We start from the raw sequence: 14,378 nt of genomic DNA, 5'->3' as shown, positions 1-14,378 counted from the left end.
TGCTACCTGTAGTCTAATTAGTGGCATAGGTCATTAATAAATTCAAGACCAAATTATGTTACCTATCTTAAAAATAATAAGGAAATCGGTTACAGGAATTGGAAATATCAGCAGGCAAAGCTCAAGGACATTAATAGATTTAGTGACCTTTATCCTTGAGATAGGTTAGTATTCATTATGGTGCTGGGATTGTTTCCTTAAATATTTTAGATGCTGTTGTTTGCTTCTTGGAGGCACTTCAGCAAGGTTCTGTGAAGTTAGAAAAACCTGGATACATACAAGTGTTTCTCAGAAATAAAAACCAAAACTGCTACTCCATTATATCCTATATTGGTGCCTTTAATTTTATGCTCAGATGTTTAAAGAACTTCCAACATGCTCCTGAATATTTAGTTCAGTAATGTTGTACATCCTGAAGCACAAACACATGAAGTGCCAGAAATCCCATTTATGTATCTCTTTACACTGAGAAGGTTTCTTCTATTTCCTTTTTAGCAAGATTTCTTTATCATGGGTGAATATTTAGTTCAGTAATGTTGTACATCCTGAAGCACAAACACATGAAGTGCCAGAAATCCCATTTATGTATCTCTTTACACTGAGGTTTCTTCTATTTCCTTATTAGCAAGATTTCTTTATCATGGGTTGCCCAATAAGAAAGAAATCAGGTAAAGAAAAGCCATAGCTATACCATGTGGCTGCCATATTTGAAGTAAAAACAAACCAGGGGTGCTGGTCGACAGCCGGTTGAATATGAACCAGCAATGTGCTTTGATGACCAAGAAGGTCAATGGAGTCCCGGCCTGCATTAGGAATTGTGTGGCCAGTAGGAGCAGGGAGGTCATTCTTCCCCTGTACTCGGCACTGACGAGGCTATGAACCAGCAATGTGCTTTGATGACCAATAAGGTCAATGGAATCCCGGCCTGCATTAGGAATTGTGTGGCCAGTAGGAGCAGGGAGGTCATTCTTCCCCTGTACTCGGCACTGGCAAGGCCACACCTTTAGTGCTGTGTCCAGTTCTGGCCCCTCAGTTTGGGAAGGGCCTTGAGACACTTGAACACGTCCAGAGGAGGCAACAAGGCTGGTGAGGGGCTGAGAACACAAACCGTGTGAGGAACGACTGAGGGAGCTGGGGGTGCTTAGCCTGGAGAAAAAGAGGCTTAGAGGTGACCTTATTGCTCTCTACAGCTTCCTGAAGGGAGGTTGTAGACAGGTGGGGGTTGGTCTATTCCACTGGGCAGCAACTGACAGAACCAGAGGACACAGTCTCAAGCTACATCAGGGAAGGTATAGCTTGGATATTAGGAAAAAAAATTTCACCAAAACTATAATAAAGTACTGGAATGGTCTTCCCAGAGAGGTAGTAGAATCATCATCTCTGGATGTGTTTAAAAAAAGGCTGGACATGGCACTCAGTGCTATAGTCTAGATTCTGAGTTGAGGTGTTAGGACATGGGTTGGACTTGATGATCTTAGAGGTCTCTTCCAACTTCATTATTCTGTGATTCTGTGATTCTGTGAAAAGCATTGAACTTAATGTAAAATATTAAACATTAAGTAATCCGGTAAGTTCTATTTTCTCAGCTGAACTGTATGTAAGTACCTTCTGTCTGCCTTACAAAATTAGTGATGAATCACATCCATGCCACTTCTGTGCACCTTTGTGGAACAGAATCATAAAGGGTACAACATCTGAGCTCCCATGACTTTTGCAATTACAGCATGCCAACGTTTAGTTGTCTGATAATGTGCACACTTCTGCTGCCTGGCACGCACAAGGACACCAAGCTGAGCAGAAGCCATGAACTAGGACTGCTTACTGATAGCTGCTTATTGGTTCTTGTCTTTCCAGAACCCTCCACAGCCAGTATTCAAAATGCATTTCTAGTAGCAAAGAACATAAAGGATACAACAGAATATTATTAACAAACACATTTGAAGGAGTGTAAAGTCTAGACCATAGTCTGTGGGGTAAGAGGTGTAGACATTGTGTCATCAAGAAGAGAAAATCTTCTGACCTTTTACTTCTGTTTCAATTTCCATACAAAAATTGGTTGTAAACAAATGATCAATAAATGGGAATTATAAAGTATCATGGCAGTTTCCAGCTGGGCTGATGCCCAGCAGGGTGCCAAGCCAGTATTCAAAATGCATTTCTAGTAGCAAAGAACATAAAGGATACAACAGAATATTATTAACAAACACATTTGAAAGAGTGTAAAATCTAGGCCATAGTCTATGGGGTAAGAGGTGTAGATAGTGTGTCATCAAGAAGAGAAAATCTTATGACCTTTTACTTCTGTTTCAGTTTTCATACAATAATTGATTGTAAACAAATGCTCAATAAATGGGAATTATAAATTATCACGGCAGTTTCCAGCCGGGCTGATGCCCAGCAGGGTGCCGGAGCCAGGGTAGCTCAGTGGAGGCTCAGCACAGCAGCCTAAGCAAGCTATAGTGATTTTCAGCTCTTAGTGATTATCAGCTCAGTGATTTCAGCCCTTTAGCTTGCTAGGTGCCGCAGCAGCAGACACAGGGAGAGAGAGGAGAAGGCCGTGTGAGGTCCCGCAGGATTCTTTATTTGGGTGTTCCGCGAAGGTTCTCAGTGACAGCTCTTCTGCCGAACCAGGGGTTCTTATACCCTACAGGGGTTTTGGAAACTGTTCAATAGTAAGGGTCAGGGGAAAGAGACCTATGGGCTTACAGAGAGATAAGCAGGGTCCAAAGGAGGAAGAGAGGGACTGCTAAGGCCCAGTCATGCTGACTTGGCATTTCCTAGCTCAGGCTTCTGACCGCCAAGGAGGCCTTGCAGGCCCTGGGCCTGCTACAATAAAGGGTATGGGAAGAAATCCAAAATAGAAAAACAACAGGTGAAGGACATTTAAATAGATATGAGGTACTCAGATCAGGGTTAATTTATTGAATTTTTCCTCCTGAATATTTCAAGAATTTGCATGAAACAATTTCTGAATAATCTCTTCTTTGTGAGAAGACAGCATACAGCAAGGTCTGACATGAGAAAATAACGAGCAACCAAATGTGTCAGGCTCACTTGGATACACAGAATGCTATTTTAGCAATCAAATAACAAATTTTAAATATTTTGAGGATAATAACTTGGTAAGAAACAGCCAACATTAGTTTGTCTAAAGCCAGTCATGCCAGAAAAAGCAACATCTCTGACTGTGAAGCAAGACTGGTCTAGTAAATTAAAAAGCAGTAAAAGTAATGTATCTTATGTTTAGTAAGGGTTCTGTTTCACTGCATTCTCCTAATTAATTTAGAGTGATATGACCTACAAGAAAGTTACATAGTGTAGGTATAAAACATATATAGTGTGTTCAAAATCTGTGCTTAAAAAACAAGGGGCATTTGCCAAAAACAGTGGAGGCATATATCTAGTAGATATATGTCTTTGAGAAAATTTTGGCTCTGGGTTCCTGTAGCATTATGTTAATCAGTGATTTAACATGTAAGGGAGTGATCTAATAAAACCTACAGGTAACAGAAATGTTTTGTGGGTTGTAGACTCTTTGGAGACAGATTTAGAATTCAAAACTGTGTAGCTAAATTGAGTAAATATTTTGAAGTACAATCAAAGCTCCAGCCAATCTGGTCTTAGCAATTTCCAGGGATGAGACATCCACAGCTGCTCTGGGTGACCGGTTTCAGTGCCCCACCACCCTCTTCATAAAGACTTCCTTCCTTATATCCAATGTAAGTCTCCCCTCCTTCAGTTGAAATCATTGCCCTTTGTCAGCAAGGTTGTTCTAAATTCATTTATCCCTCCATTGTATTGATATTGGGATTTTCTCCAATCCAGGTGCAGCACCTTGCTTCTGGTCTTGTTGAACTTGGTGAGGATAAAGATTTCCTGAAGGTTCCTCATGAAAGATTCCAATGAAATTAACTTAATGAAGTTAAGGACTTCTTACCTGGACAAAAATAGGATTGAAAAAGTCCAGGGTCTGCATTGGTTCATAAGCAGAGAAATATGCTTCTCCAACAGGAATTTAAAAATGGCATAAGCTGCATTATGGCATGTAGAAAAGGAGTGTGGATTGCCAAACTCAGAGCTGATAGGGCTTTATCTAGATTTATCAGGAATGCCTGCCTATACACAATTGAACCCTAAAAACCCCCCAGCTGTGTGGCACCTGGTTTAGAGGGGATGTGAATATAGTGCAAACTGTCCAGAAAAACACAAACAAATTAACAAAAATTTTAAAATAATTATTATAAAATAGTCAAGTGATTTAGAAATTGAAAACTGTCTGATGATGAAGAACCAACTAGGCAGATATCCCATTGGAAACTTTCCTCTGTCAGATAAATTCTTACACTTTGCTTAAAACATACATAACTTTTTGAACATAAGGCTTCTTCCATACCTAATTTTGTCAATATTTCTGGGCATCTGGGAACTTAGGATGCTGAACTTCACAAAGGAAATGCTGCTTCTATATAGAGATAATTACATGAGCAGTAGCATTTATCAGACTCATCTACCAGGTAAAGTATATGTTGTTTCTGTGCTGATCTACCTGTGACTGGCCACTGGCATCATGCTCAGGAACTTACAGAAACATCTTGTTCTTTCAGTCTAGAGAGCTGAAGTCTGACTAAGTGACAGGATGGCAGCTAAAGTGTTAAACACAGACACAAAATAAACGCATTGATCAAATGGTCACCACGTCCTCTGGTTCCAGCTGAGACATGGATAATTTATGTGAGAAAAATTGAAATTACATGTAATAGATTGGAATCCATATTGTACAACTTCCTGTTCTACCAGAATCTTCTTTCTTGAAACTGTAGTAGATGAACTTGGCATTCATCTGCATGGAGTCCTCTTTTCTCACTAGCTTTTTTTTGGGGTTTTCCCAGCTGAAGCAGTACCTCCTGAAGTTAATAGCAACATTATCACCTGCAAATACTAATATGTTAACCAAATTAAAAGTGTTTAATTATTTTGCCATGCTTTTTTGCATTTACAAGTATTGTTAATACAGGTTCCTTTCTCGTATTAACAATGCAAGTATGTTGGCTATATAATCAAAATTGCAAAGACTATTGTGGTAATAAGTACCTACGAAAACATTTTGTTATTGCTATGCTTTGAGGTATTAGTACACACAGGAAAATATGGAAAAATGCCCAAACCATTTTCACATTCCAACTGATATTTAGTTACTTTCACAATTAAGATAGAAGCCAATACAATGCTAGAAATTTATTGCTTGGTCCTGCTGAAAGTCATTATTTTATCCTAGGGGACCACATATCTTGGGAAACAGTTCTATTTAATTTGCAACCATAATCAAGTGATGTGATTTTATTTATGTATGAATTTTATTTACAAATGGATTTCAGCAGGATTTGGCTCCCAGCCGTGGGTAATCACACTGCAAGGGCTTACAGCTATTCTTAAAAGTAAAATGTGTGGGATTTTCTATAGTTCTGATCCACTGCTACATAGCTCAAACCTTTCATTAGTGTTGTCTGTCACCAGCCTCTGAAAATGTTTTTTGCTTTCATTTGCTTTGTTAGCCTAAAAGAACACTCACAATTTTGCTAGGACACTACACAATACAGTAGCTAGCAGTAATTAGTACTATTGTTTTCTTTTAGTATTTTTTGCTTTTCTGCTAACTGCTTACTTTTCAGGAAAACAGCTCAACGGCTTCAAATCAGAGATGGCTTCACATTTCCCAGGTGTGGACAAGGAAGAAGACCCAAGATGTGCTGAGGGGATATGCATTCTACAGGTTGTTGTAGAAACTGAACCAAGTTGAGGATGCCTCCTGGGACTGTGAGATTCTTGTATGGGTATCTACTGTCAGAGAACAACCTTGACAACAATCCCAGGAGCTGTGGTCCCAGGTGACAGTGCAAGGTAAAATCCATGGGAAGAGGTTGGATTAGGACCCAACTAACATTTAGCTACCTTTGGTTGTCACACAGTTTTGAGGCAGCATTATAGAAACAAAATCTGTTTGGCTGGACCAAGTTCAGCTGTCTACTAATGTACTTTTCCACCTTTGAAGGGGAAAAAGAGCAGATGGAAGTTTCCATCTTGGATTAGCTAGGAAGAGATTTAGATTTCCTGTGATTTAGTCAAATCACAGCTGTGTAGCAGAAGCAGAAAACTCCTAAACTCCTGGCAGCTTCATATAATAACCTTCATTGACATCATGTATAATTCAACCTATTTTCTCTTTGTGGTCTGTAAAATCATACTGTAACTGCAATACAGCTTGAGAATAAGGAGGTAAGTGGCTGCAAGAGGGCACTGGAAGTTCAGCTTTAGTTATAAGGCTTTAGTCATACTTCACTGTTACATAAAGAGGATTCCACACCTAAGAATTTCAAGAGTGGAGTTCAAAAATGTCACCCATGAGATAAGGCCAAAGCCATTTATTCAATTGTTCCTACACTGAAAATATGCGGTGTAACTAAGAAAGGGTTAAAGGCTTGTTGAAATTGAAGGATTGTTCTTTATGGGTGCAAAACTCCATCTGCTTTCACAGTGAGAACAGGAAAAAATACAGTACTATCTATGCCATCCATTTCCTTCTCTTCTGATGCACTATAATAACATCTAAAGAAAGAACTAGCCACCACATGGTTTTCTATATTATGCAAACTGAACTTTTCAAATCCATGAAGAATGTCAGGAGAAGTTGTCAGTCTTGTACATGGATCATTAGCAGTTTTGAAAGGTGAGACTCAGAACTGCAGATTGTAGGTTAGCTTTTCTCTCTCACATATACTCTCTCTCTCTCTTCCTTCTTCTTCTTCGTTGCTCCCATGCTCTTCACATTTATTTTCTTTTCTTCATTTCTTCCTTTTTTTTCTTTGCAATAAGAGACAGAGCTTTTCAAGATAACTTAAGGGGGAAATTGTTCCGAGAGATCATCTAGGAGAGCAGAAAATGCTTTTCCCATTTGTTATGTATTCAAGCAAGTGCTACAAAATACAAGAGATTTAAACATTGTTTACTTCTGCTGAAACAAGTCTAAAAAAAAAACAAACTACCAAATGCTTATGGGTTACTTTTTCTGGACTTAGCCTAGGTGCTAATGTTTTTTAGCTTAAGTACATATGCTTGTTTTGCTATCTATGCTCATGATAAGCACAGGTGAAGATGGACATCATATAGCACAAATTGAAATGTTCAGGGTGAAGAAAACCTTACCTCAGTGATGCTCTGTGTACCACAAAAGTCTTGTCTTTTAGCCTGTTGCATGATATTGTTTTAGATCCCACGTATAATAAAAAGTCTTTCATTTTTAAAGTAAACATCTGGCCTGGAAAACCAGCTGTCTTTATTTTAGGAGAGGCTTTGAAACTTTTTTATTTTTGCATGATTACTTACCTAAAGAGTTATATTCAAAGAAAAATCTGTGAATCTGCCTGCCTGCTTAGTCCTGGAAATATTAAACTACTCTCTTAGGTTTTTCAAATTTATTCCTAATTTAAACATCTATGAATGTCACTGTGTCTGTATCTCTCTGTGGGGTATGAGACCAGAATCCAGCTACAGCAAAACATTCTTATCCTCAGTTTCCCAGGGTGAAAGTCTCTCCCTGTGCCTTGGACGGGGCACCAGTGTGAGACAGCAGAGGAGACTGTGGTCCAGCCACCAGACCCAGAGCTTCTCCTCCCAGCTCATTGCCCAGGTTATTTACTTAAAGCTCTATTTTTGGGGCTCAAGAATTTTTCTCTGCTAGCTCTAAGGTGTGTCAGAAGAAGGCTGATCCTGGTAACACTGGTCTCTCTTGAGGTGTAAAAGATGGGGGTTCAAATTAGTCAGCATTTGAGGAAGGGTCACAAAATGTTTTCATGCTTTCTGTGTTGTTAGAGGATGTTGGAGGATGAAAATGGAAATCTCTATGGAAAGGAAGCAAGATGAACAAAAATGCCCTGCAGCATTGATGCTTGAGGACAAGATTGATGCCTGAGGACAAGAGTTTCAGGACCATGCTTTTAACTAGAATTTTATTTTGGATAGTTCTGGGTGTATCAGCTTGCAGGTTCTTTAGACTTCTTGTGGTACCTTTTATCCTACATCTTGTACAGATATTTTGCAAAATTAGGTCAGCAATCTGAAATTTTCACCCAAGTTTCCACATTTGCCACAAATGAAGATGGCAGAATCTGAGGCCCTCCACTGAAAGATGCCCAAATGAAATGTTTGGAAGTGACTTTCCAGCTATCTTTGTTGGTCTGTTCCAACATCATGACCTGAAATGGTTATTCCTGAATCAGAAACCTGGTGCTAAAGAGCTATTTTTCATACGTATTTGCCTTGCTTCCTGACCTTCTAATTTCTGATTAATCCTGAAACAATTTGAGACTGTGATATATTTATTCTGTGTTTGTAGAAGAACATGGAAGAGAACAGATTTTTTTACTACAACCGCTTTTCAAAGCTGAAAGATCTTTCTCTTTCTAAAATTATTTTAAAAGTGGACTTTTTCCATATCCAGCAAATTTACATTATTCTCAGCAAGTATTTTCCTCTGCCATATATATGAAGAGTTGAGCTATAAGAATTAAAAAAGTTTTAAGAAATCTCATGCACTTTTATTGACAAATAGCTTTTCTTTGCAGATCATAACTTCAGCTCTTGTTAGTGATAAACATGTTGGACTGTACAGCATTCAGAAAATATTTATTTTAAAAATAGTAGATTTGTATTGTAAAGGAAAATTGTGCAGAAATTGAACATTGTGCAAGAAAATAACATAAGCTTCCAAACACAAAAGGCAAAAGTATTAGGAAATAACATTGACAAGAATTCAGTTCAAGTGATTGCTAAAACCATAAACCATCAAATGAAGTTTGCAGAGACAAAGAACTAAGCTGATAACTGAAGTTATAACTTCTGAGTAATTGCTGCAAAGTGATCTGATGTATGTGCAGGCCTGACCACTGGGGGATGTCCTCAGGTGCTCTGGGGCAGGAGGGTGTCACCATCAGAGAAAGTGGCATCCTGCTGTAGGCTGCCAAGGGCAGGGCAGGGGAGAGGGCAGGACTAGACTTCTGGATATCTGAGGGGTCACTAGAAGCCTTCCAGTCCTGCCAGCAGCTGCATATAACATGCAAGAATATTTTTGTTGTTGTTACTCACATGCAAGGTGGTTTATTATCCACACCTGATCAAAGAGCTGTATGATCCAGGATTTTTTTTGGCTACATTCTCCCTGAGCTGCTGTGCTGCACTGCTCTTCAGTTAGCCCTTGAGCTATAGGCTGGTTGATTTTAAACAAGCTAGACCCTGGCAGTAAACAAACACAGCAATTTAATTTTAAATGTACATAAAGGGATTTATGTTGCAAGACTGATCTGATTGCCTGATTGCAAAATAGAAAAGTCAAGAAGGTATTTCCAGGGTACACATGGTTTGTGGTTTCTGCTAATGTAAATGCACATCTTCCAAAATAAAGTGAAAATACACTAAATATAACATAGCCATAGAAAAGGAGAACAAAGACTGGGCACATATCCCCAGTGAAGTACATGGCAAAAGCTCTTTCTAATTCATCAGGAATGGGATCACAAATAAATAGTAAGTCACAAATATTACTTATGTACTATTAAAGTAAGCTAATTAGACCCATCTGATTCAAAAAAAACCCCTCCACCTTTTATATGGAAATCAGGAACAAAGCAATTTATAAATAATGTCATCATATATTAATCAACTCTTAAAATAATTATAGGTGCATTCCCACCATTTGTCCTAATACAAATTCTGGTCAAAGCAAGGAATATAATAGCAACATATGAAGAGTGTGTTTCTGCAGGAGATCAGCACAGTGATCTGTGCCTGCAGTCCAAACTAGATCCACTCCTTGGGTACCCAGATCGCCACACTCTGAAATTCTTTTTCCTCCATTTCAATGATGTCAGGTAGGGAATATAATATCAATATTAATCCCTGCACTGCAGGGTTGTTAATTTTTTACTTAAAACATTCCTAAAAGCTTTAAAAATAAGTTAGTAATAACAACAAATAATCTCAAATGTTGAGTCTGACACATTCCCTAAACTTCTGGCAAAAAAAGTTAATAATCCTGCTGAGAGCCTACTTTCCCAGTACTACCAACCTAATTGTTCATAACTGCCTTACTTGCAAGATACGGTCTCCAAAAACATCATGCTTATTCATTTACTTTTGTCACTAATTTAGTACATTATAACACAATGAAGATGTTGGTTGCTGAAAGTCAGTTTATATATAATTCTGTGTTTCATTTCAACAAATTACAAAAACATGAGGTTTAAGTCATGACCAACTTTACAAATCTCTCCCTTATCTCTTTGTGTATTATCCACTGCATACACCAATTTTAGTGAAAATAGTTTCTAAAAATGCATCCTTCATGAAACAATTTTACTGTTTTTGCTTGTTTACTAAGATACTGAAGCATAATGTCTTCCCTGAAAAAAAATTTTGGGAAATTCGGTGGTCTGAATTACATGAGGGTTCAGACATGACACGTTTTTGTTGTCATACTGATTTTATGAATAAGACAGAAAGTAAAGAAAATGAGCGGTTGAAAATCAACTGGCACAAACAGCTTTAACTTTACTGAAAACTTGTTATGGTCGACAGCTTCTCAAGAGTTCTCTTAACTGGTGCAAAATGGTTATTTTCTTCCATGAAGATATGCAACCTGAGAGAATACTGGTGTCAAAGCCTGATTTAAAGGAAAAGTGCATTCATGGACCTGTAGACCTCATTGTCGTGTTCAGGGCCAAGGTTATAACCAATTATAGCCAATGCTGTTTTGGGAAAATTCATAAAAGTCGAGGGCAGCTCAGGAGCATTATCAGATTTCCTTTGGCTAAATAACAGTTGTGACATGATTGTAAGGCTTTGCAGATCAGACCTGTGGAGATTAAAAATACCACATCCAGTGGGAACGGTGAACATAAGGCCAAAAAGAAGACTGTCTTCTCTTTTTCATGGTTCATGAAAAAGTAAAAAAACCCCAGTTTTACAAACAGAAAAGAATCTATCCCAAATAAAAGGGAGAATAATGAGTCTGTTAACCTGAAATTAATATGTTTACTCATTTGTTAAAGATAAAATATTTCACCACAAGGCCAGTAAAGCACTGGAGAACATTAGTCAGGGAAATTGTGCATGTTGGATTTCATGTTGGAGAGTTTCAAGATGACTAAACAAATCCCTGAGCAGCCTGGTCTGAACAGAGTAATAACCTTGCTTTGAGCAAGACGGGATGCTTCTGAGATCCCTTCCGCTTGAAATATTGTGATTCACTGTTTCCACTGCTCTTGAATAATAGGGAAATTACTGACAACATTGGAAAGTGATACCTTTAAGTAAGAGCACTCTTTGCTGGTCTTCCTCTCTAGGCCTTTAGGACCAAAGACCTGAACAAGCCACGAGCCCCTGCACTGCACATGCTTATGGGAAAATACCATATGATATAATCCAGGATTTGAATCTTGGATTAGTTACTTGTATCAGCATTTCCCTTGGGTACCTGACTACATTTAACCAAGTGTTGTATATCTGTAATGATGATCATTGCTACAGGGGATCAATAAGCATTATTTGTATAGTGGCAGCTCCTGATTGCCCCAGTGATGGTCTTAGCCCTATTTTGCCATGGCATAAAAAAAATTGTGATAGCAGCCTCAATCAGGCTTAAAAGCATGGTGTCATGCACCAATACTTCAATACTTACACAGAATCATCCATTAAGAAAAGTGCTTCTTTAATATTTCGTTGCAGTTGAACCTGCAACTAATAGTTACAGGTAACAAGCTACATATACAATGTTATACACTGCATTCTGGCATTACAGAAGTCATGACTGACATCTCTAAATATGCAGTGCCAAAAATAAATGTAGACCATTAATCAAAAACCAACAGCATTTTTTGGTTGTTGTTGCTCTTAGAAAAAATGGACACTATCTTTAAAAGACAGATTGATGTTTACAATTATCATATGGATATCCCAAGGCATTACCCAATCTAAATACATGCAGCCTTCGTTCAGACTACATTCAGACTACATGCTCTTTACAAATTCTCACAGATCCTCACAACAAGTAAAGCTATAGTCTGTGCGGTGAAAAATGTGTAACAACCAAATAGAATATAGTTACTTGTAGATATCTTTGAACTCCAACTTACATTCTGACCACATTACACTATTTTGTTTAGAACATTACAATATTAACACAGTCTAGTAACCTTAAAGTGCCACCTGTCCTGCAGATATCATGGGCCTCCTGGTGAAGATTCACTTGCTTGACAGATTGACTGTTATATCTTCAGCACTGTCTTATGGTTTCATTCCTCAAGCAGATATATCTACTTTTGGCAGAGAGGTACGATGATAATTTAGTCTCCATTTGTACAGATCAGCTGATTTCAATATGGATATGTCTATCCAGAGAAATGTATACTTTTTTCTTTTACGAGAGCAACAACATATTTTAGTGAGGTCCTGGAAGGACATAGCATAAACATGTGCTTAAGTATACATTCTCCTTCCAGGTTACAAGGTGCTTAATAGATAAAGTGCTGTGTAAGTGGTCTTGCTGCTCTTCTCCATTATTTGTGCATTTTTGACTGGTCTGTAAACTGTGGGATCAAGACAGTCCCCTCCCTGATCTTTTGTTTGTGATCAACACTGCTTCAAACAGAGCTTGAGTCTAGAAAACAGAAAACCAACATGCTCTCTGACAACCCACAAATAAGTAATAACAAGGATTTGTATTTGAAATAATAAAATCTAAATTTAATTATTCTGCTACCCTGAGAATGGGGGCAAATTGCCCGTGATAATGGCTATGCACATTCATTTTTTTCCTTCATAACATGAAGATATAAAAATTCAGACTAGCTGAACTAGATTAGAAAACTGATCTAACTATGCTCTTTAGAAAGTCTAGCACTCTTCCTGATTAGACTCTCAGACTGGATCATCAGTCTCTAGGACTGTGAAATACAGCATTTATAGTAATGTAGATCTTTATCATTGTGGTGATAGAAAGCATTTTAAGTGACTCACCACATGTGAAAAATCAAAAGGAAACTTTTTCTTTTTTTTTTACAGCCCGGTGCCATTTATAGATGGAATGTTAGGTACCCAACTTGGGTAAGTATAGAGATCAAATATAGGCACTATCCATGTCATAATCCCAAGCATAACTACAGCAACTCCGATGATGTTAATGCCCAAGCCAGCTTTCACCTAAAGAAGAGGAAAAAGAAAGCAGAAACATGCATCAAGACAATGAAGAAAAATTTTTAAATGCCAAAAATCTCCTTTAGCACTTTTGCTTAAAACTCACCATGTCCATAACATTTAAATGACCATATGAAAACACAATGGCATTGGCTGGGTTTGCTACAGGAAGCAGGAATGCAAAGGAGGTACACAAAGTAGCAGGTATCAAAATGAAAAGTGGGTTCACGTGAATGGCTTCAGCCTACCAAAAAATGAAAGAGAGTACAGCTGTCAAGGGATGAATTTGCCAAATTAAATACAGAAATATAAACTTCCTATATTAACACAAGTGAAATATGAATGGAACTGACAGTTGAAACAATGAGAAAACACCTTTTTTGTTAAATAATTTTTAAGAACATTACACAAGCATAAAAAGCAAAAACATTGCAAGAAAGATGATAAATCTGAATTTGTACACAGTATGTTACTGATGATCCAGATGGAGGGGTTGCGTGTACTCTCAGGGAAGTTGTGAACGACACTCTGTTGGGGGGTGTTGATCTGCTGGAGAGTAGGAAGGCTCTGCAGAGGGATCTGGGCAGGCTGGATGGAAAAGGTTTAACAAGAACTAAATGCTAGGTCCTGCCCTAGGGTCACAACAATTGCAGGCAGTGCCACAGGCTGGGGGCAGACAGGCTACAAAGATGCCTGGTGGAAAAGGACGTGGCTGTGTTGGTTGACGGGACCTGAACATGATCCAGTGTGTGCCCAGGTGGCCAACAAGGCCATTGCCATCCTGTCCTGTATCCACAATGGTGTGGCCAGCAGGACCAGGCAGTTTGTTCCCCTGTACTCAGCACTGTTGTGGCCACACTTTGAATGCTTTGTCCAGCTCTGGACCCCTCACTGCAAGAAAGATATTCAGGGGCTGGAGAATATCCAGAGGAAGGCAACAGAACTGGGGAAGGGTTGGGAGCACAAGTCCTTATAAAGAACAGCTGAAAGCCCCTGCTCAGCCTGGGGAAAGGCATCTCAGGAAAGACCTTGTCACTCTCTACGACTCCCTGAAAGGAGGGTGGTGGGTGTCAGTCTCTTCTCCCAGACAACTAGCGATAGGACAAGAGGAAATGGCCTTAGACTGCACCAAGAGA

The 14,378-nt window shown here is 38.7% G+C and overlaps 1 protein-coding gene across 6 annotated transcripts in view; it reads right to left on the bottom strand.

Annotated features, from left to right (window-relative positions):
- Positions 1-6,195: 6,195 nt before the first annotated feature.
- Positions 6,196-14,378, bottom strand: part of SLC13A1 (solute carrier family 13 member 1) — a 28,962-nt gene continuing 20,779 nt past the window's right edge. For 2 of the 6 annotated variants that reach the window (XM_039726974.1, XM_039726979.1), the window contains exons 14-15: positions 13,349-13,486; positions 8,570-13,248 (exon numbers count right to left, since the gene is read on the bottom strand). In XM_039726974.1, coding sequence (XP_039582908.1) covers positions 13,105-13,248; positions 13,349-13,486 — 282 coding nt within the window. In that variant the 3' untranslated portion in view covers positions 8,570-13,104. Of the gene's footprint in view, positions 6,972-8,569; positions 13,249-13,348; positions 13,487-14,378 lie in introns of those variants that run through there. The other 4 variants (XM_039726977.1, XM_039726975.1, XM_039726976.1 and 1 more) reach the window with 4 other exon arrangements.

Source organism: Passer montanus, unplaced genomic scaffold (assembly GCF_014805655.1).
Source record: "Passer montanus isolate IOZ18808 unplaced genomic scaffold, ASM1480565v1 scaffold6, whole genome shotgun sequence".
Taxonomy (NCBI): domain Eukaryota; kingdom Metazoa; phylum Chordata; class Aves; order Passeriformes; family Passeridae; genus Passer; species Passer montanus.
The sequence above is the reverse complement of the archived record's forward strand: the minus strand, read 5'-3'. Positions and strand labels throughout refer to the sequence as shown.